The sequence below is a fragment of the Drosophila sechellia genome, chromosome 3R (assembly GCF_004382195.2).
Source record: "Drosophila sechellia strain sech25 chromosome 3R, ASM438219v1, whole genome shotgun sequence".
NCBI classification, from domain to species: Eukaryota; Metazoa; Arthropoda; class Insecta; order Diptera; family Drosophilidae; genus Drosophila; species Drosophila sechellia.
In genome coordinates, this window is record NC_045952.1 from 4933983 (window position 1) to 4960959 (window position 26977).

The following is a 26977-nucleotide window of genomic DNA, read 5'->3' on the forward strand; positions in this document are numbered from 1 at the left end:
GCGTGTTGACTTTTGTGTCTGAGCCACCTTTCAACTGCAACTAATTTATTTTATTTGCCAGCTGGCGACCTGGCCGCCTTGCCCCCTTGCCACCCCTCTTCCACCTGGCCCGCTCCTAAATATGATTCAAAACAAGCATTAGAAAATGTATTGCATGGCAGGCTGGCTGGCTGTCTGTCGGCGTCGCTGCATTTGATACAAAGTGTCTTGACTCTAAGAGCCTCCATCCGAGTGTCGAGTGGCCCCACTTGCCACTTGCCACTCCCCACCGACTCCACGATTTCACGATTCAGCGTCATTGCGGTGGACAGGCTGTAAATGAGTTTTGTTATCTGCCAGCCAGCAAGCGGGCAAATTGCATTACTCGGAGCGGAACTGGATGGGACAGAGTGCGAAACTTTTTCGATTTATCGAGATGAAGAGCCTTATAGTTTCCCGCTACTGTGCCTCTATCGATATTTTGTCATTATTTTTGTATTTCTTTAAAAACTGTACTTAACCATTGGACCAAAGGTATATTCCAGTCAGCTGAAGATGTCCTTATTTGCTGTACGTTCCATTATTTTAAGTTTCCACCCTCATATTAGCTTCAGCCCGCCCCTACATTTTTAGAGTCGTAAACAGGATTGTGTTGCTTTGTGTATCCTTTTGCAGGACGAACATTATTCGACCAGTCTACTTGCTGATTGCATATCCCCGTCTCCGTCGTAACAGGTAACAGGATAGTCAATACAATACTCGCCTATAGAGCCTTCTGCCTTCTTTGTATTGGGTTTTAAAGCGTTTGACATTATTTCGAAATTTGTTTGTATCCAAATGCATCACCTCTACTTTTGAGTGTTATTCTGGCCATAAACATACAACTGCTCAACCCCTTGCGGCCATAATTTAGCGTAATTAAATAGCGCATGAAAAATAAGTAAATTATGGAATGCGGAGCGGTCGTTAATCTGAATCCAAGAGGTCGATGAGTCCGCTGACCAAACTGTTGCTCTGGTCCTTTCTGACCTTTCGACTGTTGATTTTATTAAAATCATTTCGTTTTTATAGTCACTGGGTGGTGGGAGGTCCGTACAACAGCGGTGTACTTAATTACAACTGCATTATAACAACGTTACAATTATTGTTATTATTTTTTATCCAAGCATCCGGGCCATTGTCCCGACCACATTTATAAAATGCCCATTATTCATGGCCTGGTCAGGAGCTATTAATGTCCTCCGGCCAAATATCAGGGAAGTGAGCGAACCATTTCAAAATAAATTAAATTTTTATGCGTGTATGCGAAATGTATTAAATGTTTTGTGCATAAGAAAGTCCCCTTAATGAGACGCACAATTAATGTTTTCGAGTCGAGGCTCCATAAACCGATGCCATAAATTCAGCTCTGTGTGTTGGTAATTAGTGGCCAAGGTTATTGGCAGCAGAAAAAATCCCGACGACGAGTTCATCAGTAGCAAAGTGGGAGAAGAGCATTTCAAAGTTGGCTGAATAAACTTTGTAAGTCGATTCCGGGCTACATTTTGATTAACCAAAAGTTTTTTAAACATTCTTTACGCATTTTGCATTTGTTTATAAGTAATTAAATAATAAAGTATCTATGTATTTCAAATTGGAATTAAATCAAATTTTTATTCCACTTTCTATCATTGAAACCAGAATGGTGGGCATGATATAATTTGAACTAAGTGGGTGTCCGTGCTTAAACTAGCTTTTGTAGTTCTCAAGATATCAGATATGCTAGTGGTCCTGATCAAGAATATATGTCTTCTAAAAAGTCGTATATTTCTAAAGAATTATTGTGTTTCTTGAAACATATTGTATTATTCGTGCAATATCTTTTTTTAGTGTCATCTGTCTTCTATGCCCGGTTCATCATCATCATGGACACGCTATAGATTAGTTTAACAATCTAAAAGAATAAATACAATCAATTTAGTATTATTAAGTATAAGAAGTACTCACCTGCAGAGCCGTTCTCACGGACAGCGACATAACTCCAAGTATCTGAATATTGTGCGGATACTGCGATTCCCGCAACAAAAAACCAAAAAGCTTTCGCTGGTCGCCACCCAACTCATACCAGGTCACATTGCAGATGCTGTCATACACCTGGTCATACTGTTGAAGAAAAATAAGTATGCGTAAGAAGTTCTCATAGACTTAATGTTACTAGAGCTCACTCCAAACTCAAGGATGGTGCCCAGTATGCAGTAGATAGACATGCTGTACGCAGAAACCACGAAAAATATGGCCGAAGGCATGTGGAAGCTGCTCAAATTAATGCAGAAGCTGAGCAGCATGGCCAAAGCCATCGATAGAACCTGAGTGGCGATCAATTCGTAGTAAAGGGCATTTATGGCACGACAATAGCTAAAATATATGGGAGAAATTACATATGATAGCCCGCTCTTTTCTTATTTTATTTTAAAAAAAAGGGAAATATTAAATGTTTCTTACTCCGTGAATAATTGATGCCATTTTATAACATCCAAGAGTAGGCGTTGATTTTCCGCTCCTTCAATAGAAGCTCCAACTCGGACTAGAGCTCTGTTTTCCGCTTTTTGTTCCAGAGCATCATTCAGCTCTTTCACCTTCACCTGCAGCATATCGGCGAATGTTAGAATCTGCGTTAAGCCGAGAAATACGAACAAATCGCCGGAGTAGAATCCGACACCTTGCACGAGCATTGTCACCTGCAATCGAGGAAAACAACTCGTTTAGGAGAGGGAGGAAGTGTTGACAGAATCTCAACAGTTTTAGTGGTTCCTACCGTCTGAATCAGGTACGTGACTACGTAGCAATAATTGTTCTCAAGCGGTAGACCTGGAATTAAATACTGCATCGCAGTAACCCGCGTTCCATCGTACATTAGCATGGCCAATGGCAGGAGTTCCATCAAACAAAAAGCGAATACATATCCGTTTCGAATGATCTTCATGATGCCGAGGAGTCGATCTACGTTCGAATTCAAGGTCCTGTGGTAGGAATCTCCCCGATTCTCGTATTCCTCGTAAATGCTTTGTGAGTAAAGGACCAGACGTCTCATGTCCTGATGCTTCAGCAGACAAGTCAGGAACTTCCCGAGTCCGTGGAATAGCCCACCAGTCATGAGGCTGGCCTTCAGTCCCACCTTCCAGTCTCCTCCATTATTTAGTATCGTAAATACCGTGAAGCCCGTGTAATTAACAATCGCAAAGATCGTGGTCCAGGTGCGATAGTTGAATTCCAATTTGGGCGCAAGAAAATCCACGCCAAGTAAATTGGTCAAACTATTGATGTACTTGGATAGTTCGCGAAAGCGACTAGAGGGACTCCCACGAGTACTCATTGTGATGGAACTGATTTAATTCTCCAGTTTCTTCCCTTTTATACGAAAACATTTGTTTTCGCAGTAGGACTGCAAATGTCACTGCAATTATCATAATTTACAGGTAATTTTGTCATTATCTAAATTAATTGTTGTACTTTCTGCTTTGTGAAATTACCATATTTGCGTTGTCCATCTGGGAAACATACATATGTACATATTCTTGATTCAAAGTGAATTAATTAATCTGCTTTCTTTCTATATAAGGTTATAATAGGTTCCTTGAAATATATGTTAGAAGTAGAAGAAAGGAATTTGTCTATCGCCCTGCGGATGTCTTTGTGGATTTTTTTAATTTCTCTGCACTCTAATGCGTTAAGGAGCTCAATAACTTAATGCTTTAAAGATATCCTTATGCCCAAGAAATTCACATTGTTTGCATGCTCATACTTACTGCACAATGGGGAATTTCAAAAGTATTCTGCCGAAGACTTCTACGCTTTGGGTTAGGAAACCGCAGTATTAACACAATAAAGTTCTCTCGCACCTTGTCCCCCCTCCGTATCAGAGGGTGGGATGGTGGCCACCTTTCGCATACAATTATGCCCCTTTTGTTTCGAAAGTCCTCCGATGGCATTCATCATACGCACTGTTGTCTAATACACTTCAGAGTGCGGAACGTTATTAGTCAGGGCCCTTTGGATGGCCTGGCGGGTATATATGCACTAGTTCATTGTGTGCTTTTTGTTATTAATTTCCAAGCTATAAATTTTGCTTTGCCACATTTCTAAAGGCCGATCCCAACTAAAACTACTCACTTGTACTTGGGCCTGAGAATGTGTAAGGCGGCATGGGGACTGGGGAGTGGTTTGGCAACTTACCTTTTCCACGCTCGAACAGCTTTCGGTTTTTGTCTGCGGTATTTTGTTATTCTGGACGATCCAGCAGCTCCGCCTTCCATCTGCTGCATCTTTTGTTTATGCCTCACAATGGCCTGCCGCAGGTTTTTACTGCCTTCCATTGTGTTTCTGCCTGTGTGTGTGTTTGATTTCTGCACCCATTACAGGGGTATGCTGAGTTGTGGCATACATATAAACTCGAAAAGATATAGAACTCAAACATGAACCTATAAGCTCGAAAGGGTAAGCAGTTTCGCATCAACAGAAACGCACTTAGGTATGCAACATTTGATTAAAATATAGAATTAATACCGTGGTATCCCATAGTCGCAATACTCGACTTTATACTTCTTACGTTTCCTCCTATGTTTTTTGTTGTATTTTTGTTGTCTTCTCCTTGGCTGCCTGCCTATAAAATGCAATGGAATTTCATATTGTGCGAGTATATATCGGCATCAACATAATGCTCTCGGATAATATTCCCTGGCATTTTTGCGCTGCGGCACGTAAAAAATGCAGGCTATACATACACAAACCCATGCCTGTGCGTTTGATGTTTAATCAATTGAAAATGCGAGTGTGTGCCATTGATGGTCGACGTGGTGCCCTCCCCCTGATTTCCCGAAAACTTGGCGCCTCAACTTGTCTGCCTGACGACGGCCTGCATAATGCCCCTGTTGCGGTGGCATGGCGTGGCATCATGGTGGTGTGACCTAAGCCAGGGTCGGATTTCCAGCCTGACTTCCGCATCGACCCACCGGCTGTTTGCGGAGCTCAAACGACAAACTGCGAACTGCAGGCGGCTCTTAAGACGCGCTCGCTGGAAAAACATTAGCAAGATTGCAAGGTGCGTGTGCGGTGCCACACACACACCCACACTCACACGCACACCTACTTGCTTCCACATCCACTTCCTTATTGAAAGGGAATTGAACGCTCGACTTGCAGGACGGCATCCTTTCGCAGGATTCGCCTTTGCTGCTTGCCGCCTGAATGGCACAAAGAGGAATAAAAATTACAATATCGCCGTTGCCGCCGACGATGCAATGGAAATGGAAGGCAAACAACAGGCCCAACTACACCCACTACTGCACGGAAGAAATGGATGGGAATCAGTATACGTTATTTAGTAGGAATATATATATATATGCTTAAGAAGTTGTTTATCTTGTTCAAAAACAATTACAATTGATAATTTCACACAAGTGTATCTTAATTGATACGTATGATTAAATAAGTTATAGGTTTTAAAATTACTTTTTACGAATTGCAATGCAATGGTCCCCGTCGTAAGTCCTAGTTTTTCGCGCAGTGCAAAACACAAAAAGGAAAGTGCAGAGCCTTAAGCTGCCTACAGAGGCATTCATGCGTTTGTGTGAGAGCGTGCGTGTGTGTGTGTGTGTTCGTGGGAGAGTGTTTCTTGTATTGAAACTTCCTTTAATGGCTTCCGGTTATCATTATTGGCACAAGGCATTGTCCGTCCCTCTCCTGCGGCTGCGTGTCTATAAAGATTAAGCGCATTGTTCTTTGTTGATTCTTTCCATCATGCAAAGAAATTAATATTCGCAATCCATTATCGTTCCTAATAGCCCGCATACGAGCGTACACCCACAAAGCGGCATATTTAATAACCCTAATGGGCGGCTTAAAGCCTTAAAGCGAGTGGCGACCTTTGCCGCAGTGTCCCACTGCCCCCCGAAGATACATAATCAATCAATCGAACGCTTTAAGCTGCCGACTAATATGCAGGAGGACGACCCAGTCGGGGCAATATCTTTAAGTGTCCTTGCTCCTGGTGCCCAGATACACACATTGATAGATGGGCGGACCCCGGTACGTCAGCGTCATTCGCTCTGGCTAATGATGACAAATTTTTTATGGGCATTATGAGCGGCAGTGACTTAAAGCGTGTGGGAATGCCCGAAAAAGACACCGGAAACGAAATATGTACGCGAAAATCTTATTTGGAAGATATAGATAATTGAAGTGATTTGCGAACTGAGGTGTTGTAGTTTTTAAATTAAGTTATATCGTGTTTTTATTTTAAAAACCATTATTTTATTCGTAACATCCGAGCATTTAACAATGAACAAAATCCAATTTTCTCGCTGTGTGAGCCTACAATTGTGGGGGAGTTGTCTGTTGCCTGTTTCGGTTTTTGCTCCGTGCCGTTGGCCAACCCTTGGTCAGCCTGGGCTCTTTATTAATTTGACAGCATCAACAGGAGCTGGCTGACTTGGCACGCTAATGATTGAAATGAACTCCGGTTCGGTATCCGGACACTCTGCTCCTCTCCGGGAAAAGCCAGTGTAACGCCTACCGTCTAACCGGCAGCAGCTTGATTGATGGTTATCACTCAGTGGACGCCGAGAAAGCCACTACAAGGACGTCAGATTAAATGCTGTAGGTGTGTCATAACTTTTTCCTGCGCCTGGCAATCCTCCGACTCACTCCCCACGGCCCATTGTGCCGCATTGCTCCTTTGTTTGGGCGACATTTGGGCACTTGTCATCCATCCACTGACACAAGCGCCGCGCCCAGACGCTAAGTATCCCACAGAAAGGAGCTCAAAGGGCCTCCGAACGTGGAATCCAAAAATATATCTGCCTTGTCAGGGGCAAATGAAAAAGGAGACAAAAATAAACCGCCATTGGTCATGTTTGAAAGCAAATAAGGCCAATTAACAAATGCAAATACGCAGCATATTTTTGCACTTTTTTGTTGTTCGATGGCAAAAAACACAAGCTAAAATGAATCAGCTAACGACATGTGGGGACAGATTAAATAAATCTGAATGAGTTGTGGGTGTCGATGGGATCAGGAGGATTAATCGGAAATGAAATGCAAAATCTTTAGGCTTCAATATTTGGTAGGTTAGCATCTAACTATGAAAAACTGTTTTAATTTAAAGTAGCTATAAGTTATTCGCTACGTTGTTTGTTAAGAATTTAAAAGAATGAACATTAATGCTGAATTCAGAAGAGTTCACAACACACAGCTCTGCCAGTTTAAACATAAAAAAAAACTCAGGCTCGAAGTTCTAAAAGTTACAGTTTAGGAAAACTTGAAAAGTATCATTTTCATACTTTCTTATCAGGTGTGTCAGTTAATAATGGATCTCATATATTTGCATTTCGTGAAGGAGGCCGACGGAAGCGAGTTGGCCACAAAATGTTGCACTCCACAAAGTTTCAAAATCTCGGGCGATTGCAGGCCACAAATTATGTTCGTCCTTTTCACTCAAAGTTGTTCAAAGAACAGGCAAAGAGAAAACATCCTTTGTGAAGAAGAGAAAGGCGGGTTACAATGAGAGGAAATGGGCTTGAAAATGCACTCAGTGAGCGCAAACCGCATTCCAGTACATCAGCTACGCAGGGAAATTCGCTCTTAGCGCTCGGGGAAATTCGCGCTGAATGGAAGTATAAGAGTGGAAAGCGGAAAGTCACTCGGGATTAAAGAGAGACTTGTGTGGGCAGTTTTCGTTCAAGGGCTTGAAAATAGGCTAACGAATTGGGAGTATTTTTGTAAATTTCACTTGTTGCCAGCGACTTAAGACAAAGCCCATATCCGATTTAACGAGAGCTGCACACTTCTAAACCTTGGAAAACATTCAACTTACAATGCCCACCCACCTTCCCGCGACCTGCGGCAATCAAGGACATCATCGCTGGGCAATGGGCTGCAGAACGGAAACGGAAAAAATGAGATTTATGACGTGTACAATGGCAGGTTGAGAGCAGGTCCGGCGGCAAGGTGGGGGGCGTGTCCGGGGAGCACTTATAAATAAAAGTATGTGTGTACATACCATAAATGCTGGGTGGTGAATTATTAAAATAAAAGTGAAGCGGAAACGTAACAAAGGTTCGGCGGCGGCATTTATGACAGGAAAACGCGAAACGCAACACAAAGAGATTGCCGTGGCACGCATATAAAACGAGATATGCCACGCCGGAAATAAGCGCCCATACAGCAGCCCTTACCCACACTGGCTCGCGTGTGTGCGTGTAACGCACACTCGCACACCGTTATGTTTACGCACTGGCAAATCAAGATCCCCCATAAGTAGGCTTCACTTGCCAAGCAAATGTTGCCAAGAAATCGGCAAAGGAAATGGCTTGAGAAAATATGTGCGTACAGGTTTTCTTGCGCTTCTTATGCTAACGCTATTTGAAACACGTTTTCCACTATCCTAACCATTTCTGTTAATTGTACTGCTCTGTGCTCATATAGCTTCCAAACTCTAGGTTAAGATTTCGCAGTTTCCATTAATATTTTTAATCGTTTTTCTTACGTTATTACGTATAAATAGTTCCGCTTGAGATCAGATGGTTGGCAGATGTTAGCAAACCGAACGGACTCTTTGAGGAAGGGAAGAGTATGGAACGGGATTACTAGTCCAACTAAATACAAATGTATGCATGTATACAAGCGCCCACTTAGGCAACCTGCCACGCCCCCGCCCGCTCGCCAGCCCCCACCCAATCGCCCCACTCCGCCCTACCGCTCCTGTGTATTAATGTTCATTGAAGCGATCAAAATCAAGTCGACTACGGCTAATGCTACGCACATTTCTTGCTTTTTTTTGGTATTCCTGCCAGATCCCAACCGTCGATGGCCCTGTGTGAACTTTCGCTTGTTATTTGCAATTTGCCTCGACAACAATAACAACGGCGAAAACACAGAACAGGACCAACAAGCGAGTCCCGTAGGAAAGGAGGGAGCTTTTGATTTTATATGTGTGCAGGCATTTCTGTTTGTTTTCGCCACTCGCCACTCGTCTCTCGTCTTTCGTCTTCGACGTTGGCTTTCGTTTTTTAAGGTCGTTTACGGCAAACATTTCGTTTGCCCAGTGGGTGGAGGTGGAGGTGGAGTGGGTGGATGCCGAAATGTATGTTATTATTATGGGGCATGTTGTTAACTACTCATACGCAAAACGCACTTTCCCATCCCCACTTCCGTTTTTGCGGACCCGAGCATAAAACGGATTTGTGAAATCGCTCGGAAAAAATATAATCAAAATTGTTTTCAAATGACTTACAATTGCTAGGGTACGTGCACTTGAAGAAAAGTGAACCGAAAATGTCCTTATTCTTGGATATGTCGAAAAATACATATATTTGAGAAATTTAAGCGACAATTTTTCAAAATTTCTTAACCTTAGGGTTGGAAAATGTAAAAAGTGTGAATATATTAGTTCTGTTTAAACAAGTCATAAGGATAATCTAATCTAATGCAACATATAATATTTAAGCTCACATAATATTATCTATCTGAAAGTCAAGAATTGCCCCTGATTTTTGGGCCAGTGCTGGTGTGGGCGGATCCGGCCTAGCATTTTGGCAAACAGAGAGCCCGAGAATGTAATTATGCGTCTGGGTCTGGGGTGTCAACTGTCAGCCAATCGCCGTAACTTAAGCCACGCATTTGCCGCTGACAACTGGAAAAATTTCCGTTTTTATGGGCCACTCCATTGGGAGATTGGTGGCCAGTTGGCTGACCCAAGGAATGTGCTTAGCCATCCCACTCCACGGATATTTCGGTATGCGTCGAGTTAATAGCAAAGCCATTGTTGTGTCGGAGTCCTTTGGCAATTACTTTGCGGTCCATTATTCGACTTAAGGTAGTGCGATTTCCAGGAGACCGTTAGAGTTCTTACGTCTTAGGTGATGAACATTTTTAATCTGAGCGGTTGTCGTGCGAAAAGTTTCTTCTATTGTGATTATGCGAAGAAAATATATTTTAATGGATACCGTTCTAATTTGTGTAGATCAAGTTTTACTTAAGAAACAGCTAAAGAATACTTATAGGACATCCTGTAAGTGCGTTATGAAAAAGTTGGGAAGCATTTTGAATGGCGCATAAGTGCGTTACCGAAATAAACACCATGAACGCAGCGCATTAAAGTATCTTTGTATCTAGCTTGCGTTCGTAGTCAGCTGCGATATTTTATGATGGCCACCATTGAACCCTCCATGAGGAGCACATAAATTCACCAAAACGCAGCCAATGTATCGCTCCTTGAGCGAGCGAGAGGGCGAGAAAGCGCCCAACAATGCAGCAAAATGTTGTAGAAAAATGCCATACTCAGATGTCCTCATTCTCAGCCCTAACCCGCCACCCAGGAACTCCCCGTCCTCGCCGGCAGAGGAGACAAAAAACTACGTACACATCATCATTGTCAATTGCCGGATGTGGGGCGAGTCCTGAGAAAGCACGAGAACGGCACGGGAAAAGCGGGAAAAGCAAGCAATCGCTGCCGCTGTATTCATTGTTGCCACGTAATTGCATTCCGCTATCGCAGATATTTATAGCTCCACTCGGTCAAGAGCAGCAGTTGGTAGTGGCCAATGCTTTGGCAGCAACAGATTTTCCCAGCAAATGCGGTCAACCGCAAAAGCGCAACGGCAAAGTCGTTACAAGGATAAGGGCGTTAGAGCGCGCTGCTTGTTGTTGCCGCTGCCGCCGGGCATTAGTCCTTTCCAGGCAACTCGCCCAGGCATCGGGCATGGGGCACCGAACATTGCGTATCCCGGGAAAATAAAAATAAGCAATGTCTGAGCCCGATCCGCGGCGCCTTTGTCATGAAGCGTATTGAGCACCGAATGGAACGGCAAGTGCGGCCATTGTCATTGCATTCCGCTCCGCAAATGAAAAGCCGGCAGATGGAAAACCAGGCAGTGTACTGAGAAAAAGAGTGGAGCATGTTAAGCCAACTGAAAGAATCGAAGACTTGCCCAGGGTAAGTTATCTCGGCCCCGTTCTTTGTGATACTTAGTAGGCCGAACTATATACTATAAGTATGTAATATGTAATATCTATATCTTTAAATTTAGAAACTTCCCAAAATGTTGTGATATTTTTATTGATTTAAGTCATTTTGTGATCAAATCGTCATTTGAATTTGTAAATGGTCTTACCTACTGTAAAGAAATACTCATTTGTATCAGAATCATTACATTATCCACACCTTATGAGAAAAGTACAAAAGCAATAACTCATTTTGAATTGGTTTTTTTTCCAAGTGCAGCACAGCACATGCAAGATGCAAGTATCGGTGCCACTTTTTCAGCTGCTATGCTGCCACTTAATCGGAAAAGTACTCGGCGACTGTGCCGCATTACTGGCCCGCTCAACAATGGCCACTGGAAGCCAATTCTTATTGAATCAAGCGGACTGACTGTGATGACCGATGAATAAGATGGCTCCGGCGGACAGTCCCAGCCTGCAAGGAGTGTGATAAGCTTTTCTGGGGCTGACGAAGAGTGAGCTGGGGAAATGGGAAATTCCAAGAAAATGGTACACACAAACACACTACATATAAAAAAAAAATATGCAGAAATAATAAAAATTACTAAGCAGTTATATATATAAAATATATATAAGTTATAATTCTTTAAGATAAATATATTTAGATGTAATTATTAAATGTGTATTTTTAACAATGGCTATCTCATATGTTTCCTTTCACTATTTTCTGCTTGGCAACTAAATTAATTGACTTTAAATGGCTTTCCCATTACCTTTATTATGCATAACCATTCGATGTGCACTTAAATTGATTATCCTTGCCGACATTCACTCGCGCTGTTTATTCTCTGGTTTTGTGCCCTCCATTCGGCAGCTTTGATGTTGCGCTGCTAAAATGTTTGAAATGAAAATGTGACCTCTGGACCGTTGGTTTGTTGCCTTGCTGTGCTGTTGCCTTGTTGTTGCGTTGCTTTGTTGGCCACCGCAAGCGACGATTGGCGTATAAATTTGGCACACACCACATTCCCAGACCGACGCATACACACACACACACACACACGTATATATGTAAATGTTATTGCAAGCATAATTTTCTTTGCTGCCATTTGCCGTGTATAGCTGTTGCGTTGTTGCAGTTGCCTTGGCGTTGCAGTTTTTGCACGTTATTCGAGCCATTTGCAGCAGCAACTACAAGCGACTGCAATGCGGCAGTTGTTGTTGCCGACCGGAGGCCGAAGTCGGTGTCGGAGCTGGAGTTGGAGTAATTGCCATCACGTCGCTGGCCAGGAAGAGCCTAGTTCTGGTCTACGAAATGGACAAGACGGCCAAGGATCGGATCGATGGGGAGGCCGAGGAGGATGGGGTTGCAGAGCAAAAAAATTACTTCCATCAAATCGGTTTAGTTGTAAATTTTATCACAGTAAGCGAATTTCCGTTCTTCGTATTTATTTTACCAAATGTATTTCGAATGATAAAAATATAGTCAGAAACAACTAAATGCTTGAGAATGCATCAAAATAAATTAAATAAATTGGCTAAGTTATTTCATTTAAATGGAATTTAAAAAGTAGCCATGCGTTCTTTAAATGTTATCAATCTTATTGTAAAAATTTTTTTCTCTGTCCGAGGTAGAGCTCCAGAAATATTCTAAAAATATCAATGCATAATTCACTTCCGGCCAAGTCCACAACTAATGTAGCAGCAGTTGGCAATGGGAAAAATTCAACAGCCATCTGCCTAAATAATAAATAAAAAGGATACGTGGGTGTTGCTGTTGTTGCCACTTCGATGGGTCGGTGGGTTGTTGCTGTTGTCGTAGTGGCCAATGCCATTGTCATTAGCCGTTGGCCAAATAATTTACTTTACCACATTTACATCGATAACTAACCATTGTGTTGTTGCTACTACCGCTGCTGCTGCTGCTGCTGTTGCTCTTGCTGTTGCACGTTGTTGCTTTTGGTTCGGGCGCCATTGCGACCACACGCTCACACACACAAATACAGTGGAGAAAATTAAGCGACCGTAAAATAATAAGCCTGGCATAAAATGATTTAGATAAGATTTAGAGGCAAAATTGAACGAAACAATGCAAATACCTATATACCAAAATATGCAGGCTTAAATCAGCTTTATTTCAAAATTGTGCGTTAACTGCAGAAATTGTTCTCAGTGTACTTATTGATAGCCTGGCGAGGCATGTTGCGTGGTGTGGAATTTGCTGGCGGTGGTTGTGTGTTCCACTTATTGATTTCAATTAACATGCAACTGCATGTCTTCCCGTTGCAGCATGCAGCATCCCCCATTGTTGCAGCCGCTTTTCAATCTTTTCATAGGCTAATGTTACACTTGTGCGTCGTTAGAGTTGCCCTCTGACCCGCCTGGTCCCGCCCCTTTCGTTCTTGCTCGCCCCCTTTCGCCCTTTGGGTGCATACCCTGCACTGTTGTATCCAGAAGCCTGGACTCCGGAGTCGAGTCTCCAATAATTTTCAATTTTGTGTGAGTTTGTATATTTTGTAGGGCTTTGTTTATTTACTTGTTTTTTGGCTTAAGGCATTTTGCTGCTATTTGCTTGGCAAACAGTGCGTATGCGTGTTGTGTTTTGCGGCCAGTCAGCCAGCTAGCAACGATGCCTAGTAAATTGTGGCCAAGAGCCTTTGGATATCAGCCAAATGAAAAATCCAAGTTCTACTCAACTGATTAAACTGTGTATATGCAAACAGCTTTGTGAAAAATAAAAGCAGTGAAGAATGCTGATAACAGTGTCGTTTGTTTGTAGGGAGTTGGTCGTTGGTCGTTTGTTTGTGTGGCAAAGATTTTTGGGCTAACTTTGCTCAGCTTATTTTAAAGCACAACTATGTAAAGGCACGAGTTTTATCTGTAAATTAATCAAATAAATATAGGCTGAAAATGAATCCCATTAAAAATGAATCTGAAAGACACTCTTTAATTTTAAAGAAAAACTTTATTTTATTTCAGTTTTACACTTAAGTCCTAAACTGCTTCTATTTATGTACAATACATTGAAGTTATTAGAGGGTCTGGGAATCATGGGCGGTCTGTGTGTGTGGTTTCGTGAGTATTTAGTTAAATAAGTTAAATTTGACTTTGCGGCCACTGTGGTAATCGTGGAATACGCGGAATTCGCCGCCGGCTCATCAAAGGTTTCTTGGAATTCCCACGACTCAAGAGGGTATTCAATCCAGAGCTAATGTGATTGGATACTTTAATTATTACTTCAACTTAAAGGTGCTCAATTGCACTTTCAACTATTTGTCCATCGGCTTGTTTTTTGGGGCAATTCTGTGGTCAGTCTTTAAAAGAAACTTTACGATTCTTACATATGTATTCTGAGCGCATACTTTACTTTTTATGCCTATGGTGATATTTGTGTGCTTGTGTATCTCTGTATTTGCACTGTGAGAAATCTCTCACTTTACATGCTTGACTCAAGATATAAACTATTTTTGTTATATTCAAAACCCTTTGTAACTGAATGAACTAAATTGAAACAGAAATGTAATTTTTTGTCAAAGTCATTGTCCGGAATAGCACACTCCTCAATTATACAGGCTCGAAAATTGTTCTGAGTGTACGTGTGGCAAGCATTTAAGCCCACTGTTATTGTGGTTTCCTTCTGATCCTTCGTCATCCTTTGGCTCCTTTTGGTGCGCCTCTCTTCTTGCCTTTCTGCAGTGACTTTCAGGCCTCAACTGCCGTGACTTAAATTTTGTGTGTGTTCTATGGGCCTGTATTCTTAAAAGCCCAATTTTTTCAGAGCCTTCAGGTCGACATCGCCATAGTAATCCTCGCTGTAAAAAGCAGAAACGGGAAGCATTAAATATGGTAAATACAAATTCTTGCTAAATAGTATTCAAAGGGAAATTTTCGTTTCAGAGGTTTCCTTGGTCCGGCTCTGATTTGTTTAATTAAATTGTTTTGTCTCTTGCCAGTCACGCTCCGAGGAATTTATGCCATGTATGTACATGGTTAACAAGTCAGGAGAATTTGATTAGGTAACGAAAAGAATTTTATTTTTATGTGTCCAACTCCTGTTTCTGTTCCCTCCGCCTTTTCTCTTAAGCCCCGAGCAGCTTCCCGGTTTGTGTTGTAAATTGACAAAGGAAATATTTATTAAAACCGTAATTAAAAATAATATTGTTAAAATCTTGTTACGAGCACAGCGAACGACGAGAGGGGCTCAGCCCGCTCACAAGGATTTGTGGCTTGGCCAGATAAAATGGAATAGCGCGAACGGGGGGCAAAAGGACGACGGAGACTGAGACAGAGCAAAGCAACAGGACGTCAAGGATTAAAAGACGCTAGCTGGATGGGTTGCCTTCTGGCCGCAATAACAACATTATCAGCGAACAACAAATTGCCTTTAAAGCGCAGCCAACAAGGACAAGTGTGATGGCGATGAGCAGGCGAGGCACGCTTTTGCTACCAGGACATGCATGTCCCCTCACCCCCCATGGTCCATTACACTGGAAAAAAGATCCTAACTATTAACTTCTTCGTACATATGAACTACTTTGGACAAGGAAGGGATCAATGTGGACAACTAGGCGCTTTTAATATAGTTTTTTACAAACGAACATTTTTTATAAAGGAAAAAATCAAAAAACTATATATGACTACGTTCCCTTTCTCTCTGTGTACTCGAACATATAAAATGCGCACTGTGTTTGCGGATCTGGGCAGCGAATGACAAAAAGCGCAAGGCTATTAAATTAAATTAAACGGAATTGACCAAAAACCAAGGACAGCTCTGGGTCCTTGTTGAGAAGTCAGCACCATAAATGTAGCGGCTTATTCCTGCCCTGATAAAGATGCGGATCATGATGGTAAGGGGAATGGCCAGTGCGGGGGCGTAAGCTGCAAAATATGGCTCTTGTTTAGTGGTCCAAAATTGTTTTCTTCTATTTACGTTTCTCGTTTTTTTCGGCTATTTCTTGGCCACCATGGATCCCTCGACTGTCCGATTGTTGATCCCCGCCTCCTGTCCGTTATATATATATGAAACTGTATTGAAAAGCCGTTGCCAACTCATAACTTTTCCTCAGCTCTCTAGTTTATGTTCTGCCTCTGCGTTTATATCATCATTAAAATTAATTAGAGTCATAATGTTAAAAGGATTTCATTGCCAGGCGGACATCCTCACAGAGCAGTCCGTTGGCTATTATCCATCAAGAGTTACTATGTTACGCACACAGTGCCTGTTCGTCAGTCCTTTCCCCATCTCGTGTATGCACTGCGGTTGGCCGGAGACTGCTTCCCAGTTACTACTTGTGCACGGAGAATTTAAGCCAACAGCTGGTCCTTGGAACCAAAACTTTAAAATAGGTTTGGCAATTACGAATCAAATTACCAAAGTTTTAAATTTTAAAGAGGTTCGTGTATTTTGACTTCAAGGAAAACAACTGCAGAGTTTGCTTTGGTTCTGTGGGTCCATTTACACACGAATCTTGGACAGCCTGTTAGCAACAAATTATACTATTTTTTGAGTACTTTTACACCTCTATAATGTTCAAAACCATGCATATTTAAACAGAACTCATTACTGATTAAACGTTTACCCATTTGGTTTTTACCAAATGCTTGTCTACAAACTTTTCTCTTAGTGATTCAATTAATTTAGTTCTGGACATTGGTGTAATTTTGTTGAAGTTAAATCATTTTTTGTTTATAAAACACTTGTATGTACGCTGTGCGTTATTCGTTTGAGTCCCTTTTTTCTGGGTCTAAGCTGAGTTAGCCGCAAACATAAGCAGGATACACAGGATTCTTATGGCGAAATGGGAAAAGCAGCAACTTTTAATTGAAGATTGCTTACTTGCTGCACTTAACTGCCAGCCCGCAGCCACAACGAGAGCATTCCAAAATATATTAAAGTAAAAGATGACATCCAGCGGTCGGTGTGTGGCTCCCAGGACCAAGGACATCGGGGAGTGGCTAGTGGCACTAAGAGCTGAGCCAAGAGCCAAGAGGAACATCAAACTGAATGGATGCAGGCGACTTTATGCTCATATTTGCCCGAAAATTCCGAGAGCTCTTTACGCGGCTTTTCTATGCCAAAAAGAGCTTATGCGACACACACACACACAGCTCGGCCACATACACGCGCACACGCACACAGACAGAAGAGAGCAGAAAATGTCCTTTTGCGACAACTTGTGCCTCGAGTTTGTATAGTTTTATAATTTTTATTTAATTAGTTTTAAAACTTTTTTCTAGTGCGCCATAAATGCACACAAGCCCAGGTTCACCCATACAACGAGAGACATTCACACACAGAGGCAAAAGTTAAAGTTGCCAGCTTTTATGAGTTAGTGGGGGCGAAAGGAAGCCCTACCCGATTCCAGGCCCCTCCAGGACCTTTATCGAGGTGCCACTGCCCACGGTTTCCCTGTCCCCTGTCCCCTGACCCCTTTGCCTTTGCTTTTTCCCGCTCCCATTTTCCATTTCCCTTCGCTACTTGTAAGGCTGTGTGTATGGCTGGTTCTGCCTGCAATTGTGTTGATAATTTGAAAATTCATTTAAAGTTTTTGTATCGCGTTTTTGTTTATAGAATCTAATGAATAATTAACAAAGTTCTTGTGCATTTGAAAAGACGTCAACGGCGACGAAGGCAAAGACTTCCTGGTCGCCTCGAAATGCCAGCCAACTTCCCATTTGCCGCAAATATGACTGGCAAAGTTTTATGTTTACTTATTATTTACAGACTCTAACGACAGACGAAGAAAAAAATCGATATTGTCAAGTAGTCGGATACTAAACAAACGATACTTACTGCTGTGTTAAACATTTTTATAAGGATCTGTCGAAAATTCTTTGCTTTGAAGAGTCCAACATTAAATTAGAATAACTTGGACTCCACAAAAACTTGGCAGGGAAGCAGACTTAAAAAATATTCAAGTACGCCGTTTATCATTCATTAAAAAAACAAAAGCTAACCTACCTATCATTGATTTCTCTAAAATGTTGAAGGCACTTTAATGTGTTTAAAGGCTTTCAAATAGGAATGGAAGTGACAGAACAAATTAGAAATGTATTGTTTTTTTTTCTTTATATATTTTTGTTGTTTTTCGTTTTTATGTATAAAATAAAATTATAATCTTATAAACAAGGATCACTTAAATGTACAAATCTCTAAATTTTACGCTTCATATTGAACGATTTCTTTCATTCCTCAATGTTCTCTATATTTTGTTTACAAAATTTTGTGTTAGTTCTTCGAGCCTGAATTTGCGTGGCAGTTTCGATATGTTTTTATACTTGTTGAAAACGGAAACATGAAGATACAGCAAAGTTTGACGAAACGAGAGAGATTTATAGATTCATAAATTAGAAGCACAATACAGAAGTCAACTGAGAAGTTCGAAAATGGCAGGAAAATAGTTCTTGATGTGGTTCGAATTTCGTTTTGAGGCTGAGTATTATATCTCTTGAATCTCATCTGATTTGTGATGTGGGGGATTTTTGGCAGGATGGGAACGGGGTATCTGAGTAGATTGATCTTGTTGTATTGTTTTGTTGTTATAGTTGCTGTTGTTGTTTAGTTATTGTTGTTAAAGTTGTAGGTTCTTGTTGTAGATGTTATGTTTATGAGGAGGAGGAGGCAGCTTTGGTTTTTGGCGCGCCCTTAGTGCGACCTTCACTGTTCAGTCCAGCTAGAAGTTCGCTCTTGCGGATGCTCTTCAAATCCAGATCGCCGTAGTAGTCCTCACTGTAATAGTAAATGGGACCAAGGTAAAGAGATATGTAAGAATAGGCCAGAGATATAGATAAGTGAGGCGTAGTTGTGATATGTGTTGAGTATAGACAGTGGATAGTAAAAGTTAAGACATTGATGTTGTGTGGTGATAGGTTCTAAGTGATGTAAGCGTGCCAGAAAACCTCAAACTAGATTCAGAATGCTGGACATCGAAATGTCATATCCAAGGATATTTAAAGGTGTCTGAAAGACTCTTTAGATTTCATATTGGTACGAGTGCCTACAGTTTCGAAGCATTTGTCCCCAACTAAGGCGAATATCCCCCAGTATCCCCAGATAAAAGCAAGATGACCTCTTAACCTTTCTTATTTTAGCGTTCGGAGTGCAAAGCAAGACACATCAAAACAGTGCCGGCCTAGGGAGATATTGAAAATAAAGATTTAAACTTACCACCCGGGAACATCCTCGGGATCCTCGCAGTTGCCAGTGCCATCACTGTCGCCAATCTTAAACACTGTGCCGATGGGGCATCCGTACTCGCGGGCCACGCCCTCCAGGCAGATGTAGTACTTGCGGCAGTCCTCGGGATGGGCGTGTCGCGAGAAGGAACCGGCATTGGCCAGCTCACCAGCCGCCGGGCAGGAGAATCCATTGGCCACCTCTGCAATCAGGAGATAGTCATAGTTAGTTATTTGTCTCTTAGCACCTGTTGGATTGTCGAACCCACCTTCATTCTTGCACTCAGGCACTTGGTCAGCCCACATGCACACGCGAGCATCGCGATCGTAAGCCAATCCGGGGGAGCACTGGTATCTGGAGGGCTCGCCGTTCCAGCAGTTCCAGAACACGTCGCACTTGTTCTCATCGGGGAAGATGCCGTACAGGCGGGAGCAGTGGGGGGTGGTGATTGGGGGCTCTGCTCAATGGGAATATAACATTTCATGAGTAATGTGTATGGTAAGAAGTTGTTATTCAAATTTAGCGTTCATTAAGCTGTTTACGATTGCAGTAGAAAAAATGACTTCTATATCAATCCTATTTTACTTGAAACTTACCCAGCTCTGTGCGATCGCCGCAATCCACGTTGTGCAGATAGTCGCAGTTTTCGGTGAGGTATTTGGAGTCTGTGGCATCGAAAGCCAGACCGTTTCCGCAGGTCTTCAGCTCGGAAACGCCGTTGTCGCACTTCCAGTACTTGTCGCAGGACGTGTCATGTGGATAGAATCCAAAGTCATCGGGACACTTAAAGCTACTTTGGGCCACAGCTGTAAAATATGCAATGAAAAGGTGGGAATAAGAAACTTGCAAAAACATAGAATTCAATACAATTAAGTAGCGTAGAATAAAAAGTGAGAAGTGCGCTTGGTTCAATAATGGTTATAATTCTGAGCAACACTTGTATAGATAGGTGTAGGGAATGGGAACCATTTATTTTTAATTTTGCGTAGCCAAGTGCAATTCTATTTTCATTGTTGTCCAGAAAAAGTGTGTAACGTACAAGAGCCATTCGAAGGAAAGGCGCCGACGAATTAAGGAATCTCAAGCCATGCAGATGCAGATACACACGTATCCAAGATGCTTATTATCATTATGACGGCAAGACGAGCTCGACGATGATGACGTTGGGCACGACCGTTTGTCATGTGGCCCAAAAGGCATTCACTTTAAAAAGTCTGATGCCTGACAGAGAGACGACGGTTGCCAATAAATCTCGAAGGCAACTTTCAGCAGTCGCAGACACCCACAGATCGCTGACAGCTCAGGGCCAACTGCATTTACTTTTGTTTCGTGCGATGCTTTACTCTCCCTCGTTTTTGGGTATGGAATTACAGCGAACCCTGTGACAGGGAGTTGAAGCACCTGAAATGCGCCACCAAGGACTTATACCCTCTCCTCTTCCGTCGGCGGCCTCGTCTGTTTTTGTGGAAGCTGAGCTCAATGCAACCGCAGGGCGTAACGAACTAAATTGCATTTGTACATCTAACTAATGCGGTATTTGCCGGCATTTTCTATATATCTGGGATGGATAATCAAATGGCAGCAGTCAAAAAATAATTACCCACGTATAGTCTGGCATTGAAAAGAAATTCGCCCGCTGGGTGTCCCGTTTATGTGTGTGTGTGTGATAATCTAATTGAAAAGCCGCAGAGTTGCGGTCACGTTTCATTTCCAATGCGCAATGTTCAATCAAAAGTGCGCATCAATTGCCTAAGCCGTGGGCTAAGTCCATGGTCAGGCCCCACGTGGGGCGCCAAAAGGGACTCTCGTTGGGCGCCATAAAAGCAGGTGCAAAGCGCCTGGGAAACCACATGAATGCAACAATTGAATGAAAACATAGAAAAATCAACTGGTTCGCTGGTCTGCATAAACAACATGCAATTTTCATTTTGTGTGTAAACTAATCAAATTTTACATTTGCGCAGATTCGGCGCTCATGAACAGCCTCGAATAAATCAAAACTGCGGCTCCCACAAAATTATTTGCGGACTTTAATTAAAACTGTTATTTTCGCTGCGTATTTATTTTTAGCGAATAAATGCTGTATTGCCATATACGTACATATATGGTTGGCTTAGGCAGTCATTTAGCCAACTCGGAGTCGCAAAAAACATTGATTGTTTACTCGGTCTACGTTTTGCGATTCGCATTTGTTTATTGTAATTTTGTTAATTACGCAGTTTGATCGCAGCCACAATTTAAATTTGAATTTAATATCGCAACACTCGGGTGTGTTATAATTTTTAAATTCAAGGAATTCCAATTTATTACCCCCGTTCTTCGAGTCTTTCGTGATTAGTCTGCGACATCAATTAGCCGGGCATTTCATGGTTCGAGGACGGCCATTGGCGAGCACTTAGCCAGGCAGCTGCAACCTTCGCCATTCCATCTGCGAAACAACTTTGTTTCACCTGCAACTGTGCGGAATGAGTGCAATCCGGCCAGTTGCTTTCTGCAGCGGCCACAGGAATGGACCGCACTCCTAATGCCTGTGTACACATGATGATTGTGCACTTATAGCTGTGTGCGCTTCTGGCCACATGTTTTCTAAGCAATTACTGAGACACCTGGTGCGCAGTGCGTATGCGCAATATTTTGCCAAGCCTAATGTGGCAGCAAGCAGGCAAGGAACTACCAGTAGTATAGTAAGGACTTTATGTTCTTTTTTTTTAAATTAAAACTTCCCCTTAACAACATTTATAAGTGACTTATCTGGCTCTTATATTTAGTACTACTTTGTATTAAAAGATTTCCAGGAACGGGTTGTTTTGATAATCGTATTGTTTTCTAGAGAATTCATGGTATTTTCTTAAAAGCTTTTAGTTAAAATTAAAGTTTTAAGTCAAGCCCACAAAGTGACTCACATACTTAACACTCTGTTCAAATTCGCCTGAAACCGATAGCATCTAACCATATCACGCGCTACTTTTCCATTATCTAACAAGAGCTGAGATTCTGTTGACATGACATAACGGCTAAATTAGCCTCGAGCAGACCGCAAGACGAACGAAAACGAAAGCCAAGAGCCCAGCTAGCCCACATTCTCGTTGGGAACCGGTTCGGCCAGATTCTAGACCGACTACTAACCCACTCTGAAGTCTGGCAATCGGGCGTCTTTTGTTCTCGGCGGTGCCGCCCGGCGCACCTTGGAAATAAATAGTTTGACCGGCATGCCAATGCAATTTGAGTGTACGAGTGCTGCATAGGAGTACATACATTGATACATATATGGCACAATCTGCACTGCAATCCACGTGAGCCAGCGAATTATTTATAAGCTAGTTAGACTGATTGCCTGGTGTGGCAGGCCATTTAATTTACTGTTCGGCCATAATTGGTTTATCTATCAGTGCGGAGCGCTTAATTACATTTTTTGCTCCTTTGGCGCAAACAATGCGGATGGGTGTCTATGTGGCTGTTTATGTGCATTTAAATAATACATTTTTATTGACATTTTAACAGTTAAACCGACATTTGTGTTGGTCTTATTGGTTGATTGCACACCATTGGCATTGGCTGACCCCGGTCGCTGTTTATCATTCGTACGTCCGGTCGTCCATTAACATAATCATTTAATTAACCAAAAATGTACACAGCTCTGGCACAAATTACAAACTCCGCAGTGCTCGATTAAATGAAATTAATTTATGTGTTGCTCAAATGACAGACACTGTCAAGATGCAAATTAATTCATAATTTAAAATTATCAAATGAGTGCGTTAGCAAAATAACCAAATGCCCGTGCTTTTCAATAACTCATGGCCCTAATCCGTAATTAGATGCGTAACGTATCGATACTTCTGCTTTTTATCTGCATTCCGCAATCTCGAGCTACATATCTTAGGTCGTCCTGCCGGGAAGATACTCGTAACGTGGCAAATGATGACAAATTCCCATCGCATGCCGGCCAACTCAGTTGTCAGCCAATAAATACCAGTATCAGAGCAATGAACCCCGATCGGAGGTCGGCCCGGCCAGGCCCGACCCACTAGCATTTGGCATGCCAGCAGGCAAATTTGAAGGCATTATGAGGGACCCGGACCCATAATCGCGGCCAGCTCCTGCTCCTGCTACTGCGGTTGCAGCCACAATCCCAGTCAGAGTCGCAGGTTGCCCCTTTTGGAGGCACTCGGCAGAACAAGTGTGTATCTATCATTTGCCGGGCTGTTTGCAACTCCGGCTGGCGTGGTGTTATTTTTATCGCTGTTTGTCTTCTTGTCTGGCAAGACATCGCCGCCGTATAAATCAAGAAAATTGCTGACATTTAAGCACGTTTCTATGGGGAGCCTTTGGCCCGCTAGGTATTTACATTTGCCCGGCAACAACGGCACTCGAGCATTTCCGCTAAATGTTGCCGTCTTCCAAAAACTGTTTTTGCATACGCTGCGCCGACAACATCGTAATGATATTTAAATATTTGCCCACATTGTTGTGGGCCGGCTGTCCGTATGTGGGTTAATCTGTATTTGGATTGTTCGGTCTATTGTTTGTCTATTACTTGATAGTAGCGATGTTGTTGTGTTGGCCGGAAAGTGCGCAAAAAGATACTCAACCGATTCGATGATGTATTCGAAAACGAAAATATATGAAAACTATGTACCATTTAAATATCTCAAATTTCTTTTTAACAGATGTTATATTTTACATCAGTGTGGCAGGGAGTCGAAGTAGTGACGTAGCACAGTTTACGAAGCCTTGTAGACACGATCAATATAAGTCAAATTGTGTTGCAGCAATAAATTCAACTAATTCTGTTAAAGTATGAGTCTCAATCTAAAGGACTTACATTGTTTTTTTTCAATCATTTTTTATGTTTTCCAACTTGTCTGTGTCACTAGATATCCTCAATAGCTGAGTCTTGTCATAGATCGGGCCATAAATATGTTGGCCCAAGAAGACTTAGCCGGTTTTTGTGCATTTACCGCTGAATATGTTTGACTTTATTTCGAATTTAACGCATCGACGCTGGCGCTTTGAGAAAAATTGATTTTCAAAGCACGACGGTCCCGGGCAAAAGTGGCATGCAAATTGAGTTTTAAAAGCGTTGTATTTTGGCCCTCCCCGCTGTTGGCCATAAATCAGCATAGATAGCCGAGCGCGTGTGCTGGCTGGCCTGGCCTAATGCAACCTATAGAATTCGGCACGCCCAGTTGCATGTCGGCCCTTTTCATTTGATTTTGTTGCCACAAAATAAAAACCTTTCAGGCGTGACTGTGTGGCAATAGAAAAATAGCAAAAATAATAAAAAAAACAGCAAAATGGCACAATTTATTTTGTTTGTCTTTGGCCACATTTTTTTCCAGCTGCGGTTGGTGTTAGTTTTCGATACCGAACCGCAAGAAGGGAAAAATAATCAAGAGTCGAATGCGGAAATTTATTGTGCGCGCTCTCGTTTTTTGGAAATCTTTGCCCCCCCTAAATTGTTTATCGTCGCGATTAGCGGCCTGGTTGTAACATTTTCGACCACTTAAAGGGAAGTCGGGCCTTAAAGTCAGACATTCAAGTGGACTTGAGTGAGGTAAACTGGCGAGTGCCATTGCATAATTAATGCTAACTTGAACTTGACAGTGCTGCTCGGCGGCTTCTCATCAATATGGGCCCATTATCTGTTGTTAAGTTTAATAACTTGGAAATTGCTGGTAATTAAATTGAGTAGCGAAATTACTTTTTACGGCCATGCACGACTTGGCAGAAAAAATGCATGGCACGCAATTCGCAAGCATTTTTAGGTTGAATAACCAAAAAACGAACGGGTTTGGATTTGGCTTTCGGGGAGTGGCTACATAGTTGCGTAGTTGAAATTCCCCAGCCTAGCCCAGTTGTATCTCATCTTTGAGGAGGCGGCTGTCTGTCTAAAGTGCTTTTCAATGTCAATGTCAGAATTGGCGTATTCCGACTTGACCACACCTTATGGCATGTTCGAAACTGGAGTTAAAAATCCGAGGCTGCGCGCTGGCTGGTTATCTAATGCAGCTCGAATCTTGGTATCGATTACCTCACCGATACCAATTTCGCAATCGAGTTGCAGCGGAGCCAGACGATCGTCGCTGTTGTAACCTCTCGCAGCTTTTAAGGCTTTCCGATGAGGTAATGTAATCGAACCGAATCGAATCGAATGCACAGATGCATAGATGCATAGATACACCGATACAGATACAGATACCCTGCATCGCAATTGAAACTGTGTATCTGCGTGGAAAACTCAGCCTGGGCTGGGACTTGCTCAATTGCATTTCCCTCTGGTTGGCTTCGCTTTTCGTTTCGTTTCGTTTCTTTTTAGCGTTTGGCTTTTCGCTTTTCGATCTCGATTTGGTTTCAGCTTCAGTTTTAGCTTCGATCGCTGGTAAAAGTGGAGCAGTGATAGTTGATTTACCCGTCGTTGCACAAGCACACTCTCGATTTTTGCACACTGATATTCAGCACTCAAGTGTCCTTCATGTTGCGCAAGCGGAAAAGCAATTTCCACTGGCCGCTCCTCTTTCTTTTTTCTTCATTTCACTTAGCTAGCTAAAGATACATACCGGCTCCGAATAATGCCACAAACACCACGAGAAACTTCTTCATTTTGCGAGTGTAGTTATTTGTATTTTAGTTGGGATCGGGACCGACGGAACCGCACTTGAAAAAACTGAGACTGAAACTCAAGCTCAAAAACTCTGAACTGACTGCGCTCCACTGGCACCGCGACTTGAAATGTGTGTGGTTTTCGTCGAGCGGTAGCTTTTTATACCGCTGCGCATGCGCAACGTCGCGAACAATCCACACGTTAACGTCGCCGTCGTCGTCGTGGCAGCGGCGCTTGCGTCGGCTTCTGCGTCGCCGCGGGCAGCGGCATTGCAACGGTATTCGTAGCAGCCAGCTTTTCGCTCGCTGCGTGGCGAACCTCTCTCCTTCACTCTCTCTGGCCTTTCCCACCTAGCTTACCTTTATTTACCTCAGCTTACCTGTTTGGTATGCAGGCAGCGACGCGGCAGAGCAGCCGCAGTCGCCGTCGACGTCGGCGTCTATTGTTTTGTGGCCCAAACCATTTGTCAATTGATCTTTTTTTACTTCAAACTCCGGCTGCCTGCGCTTTGCATTTTTTTCTTTTCTTTCATATTTTTTATGTACTTTTTTAAGGTGGGGGTTGCAAATGGAATTTTTGCCTGAAAAAGTTCACAGCACAGTGTGTGTGTGTGCGATTGTGTGAGTGCGCAACTAGCATTCAATTTGTATCTGCAACTAATCACGGCTAGGGCACGGCATCTAGCAATCCCAAAGTTATGTCGTTATATATTCATGACTGAACTTCACCTTACTAATAATAATACCCATTTATTTATCAATTATTTTCTAGATTAAAATGCTGCATCTGCTTCCTATGAATTATAAGACTTATAATGGACGGAATAGAATGGATAACTGGAGTTGAACATTTTCTCCTGTTGTTATTTGATATTAAGTGAGATAAAAGCTATCTCTGTTATAGTTACTAAAACTTTAATTTAATTTTCAATCACTTTGTAGGACAGATATCATGTTTTTAATTTGATTTTTAACTAGATTTGAAATTAATTTAAATGTTATAAGTACCTGCTTTTTAAACAGTATCGCGCATTACTGCTCGCTCACCAAATGTACAGTTTTTCATAGTCGATATGGAAATCGAGTATACGCCGCGTTGGCTGTTTGGCTTAAATTTAATCAGCTCCATTAGCTTGATTTCCTAATGCGATGGTCAACCGGTGGCCGGCAATGCAAATCGATTTATGCACCGATATCCAGCGCCGCGCCCCGCCTAGCAAATAAAAGTAAACAAAAGAGAGCCAT

The 26977-nt window shown here is 42.3% G+C and overlaps 2 protein-coding genes across 3 annotated transcripts; both read right to left on the reverse strand.

Moving 5' to 3' along the window:
- Positions 1-1618: 1618 nt before the first annotated feature.
- LOC6614059 (putative odorant receptor 83c) lies at positions 1619-3331 on the reverse strand. Its single transcript, XM_002038477.2, has 5 exons — positions 2774-3331; positions 2461-2696; positions 2184-2373; positions 1966-2121; positions 1619-1912 (listed from the first exon to the last, which is right to left on the reverse strand). Exons 1-5 carry the CDS (start codon positions 3329-3331, stop codon positions 1862-1864), a joined length of 1191 nt encoding a protein of 396 aa, XP_002038513.1. The 3' UTR covers positions 1619-1861.
- A 10966-nt stretch (positions 3332-14297) lies between these two features.
- Positions 14298-25868, reverse strand: LOC6614060 (protein obstructor-E). 2 transcript variants are annotated; one of them, XM_032720749.1, is made up of 5 exons: positions 25690-25868; positions 19726-19935; positions 19398-19586; positions 19121-19331; positions 14298-14765 (listed from the first exon to the last, which is right to left on the reverse strand). In XM_032720749.1, exons 1-5 carry the CDS (start codon positions 25730-25732, stop codon positions 14711-14713), a joined length of 708 nt encoding a protein of 235 aa, XP_032576640.1. In that variant the 5' UTR covers positions 25733-25868; the 3' UTR covers positions 14298-14710. The 2 variants fall into 2 exon arrangements, with proteins under 2 accessions (XP_032576640.1, XP_002038514.2); XM_002038478.2 differs by lacking the exon at positions 14298-14765 and adding an exon at positions 18159-18682.
- Positions 25869-26977: the final 1109 nt, after the last annotated feature.

Excerpts from the sequence above, each read along its gene's own strand:
- LOC6614060 (XM_002038478.2), bottom strand. The coding sequence starts at position 25,732 with ATGAAGAAGTTTCTCGTGGTGTTTGTGGCATTATTCGGAGCCG. Across the intron at positions 19,936-25,689 it reads TGTGGCATTATTCGGAGCCG|CTGTGGCCCAAAGTAGCTTT; the intron begins GTATGTATCTTT and ends CATATTTTACAG. Across the intron at positions 18,683-19,120 it reads CCCGAGGATGTTCCCGGGTG|TGAGGACTACTACGGCGATC; the intron begins GTAAGTTTAAAT and ends TTACTATTACAG.
- LOC6614059 (XM_002038477.2), bottom strand. The coding sequence starts at position 3,331 with ATGAGTACTCGTGGGAGTCCCTCTAGTCGCTTTCGCGAACTATCCAAG. Across the intron at positions 2,697-2,773 it reads TCACGTACCTGATTCAGACG|GTGACAATGCTCGTGCAAGG; the intron begins GTAGGAACCACT and ends CCTCGATTGCAG. Across the intron at positions 2,374-2,460 it reads TGGCATCAATTATTCACGGA|CTATTGTCGTGCCATAAATG; the intron begins GTAAGAAACATT and ends CATATATTTTAG.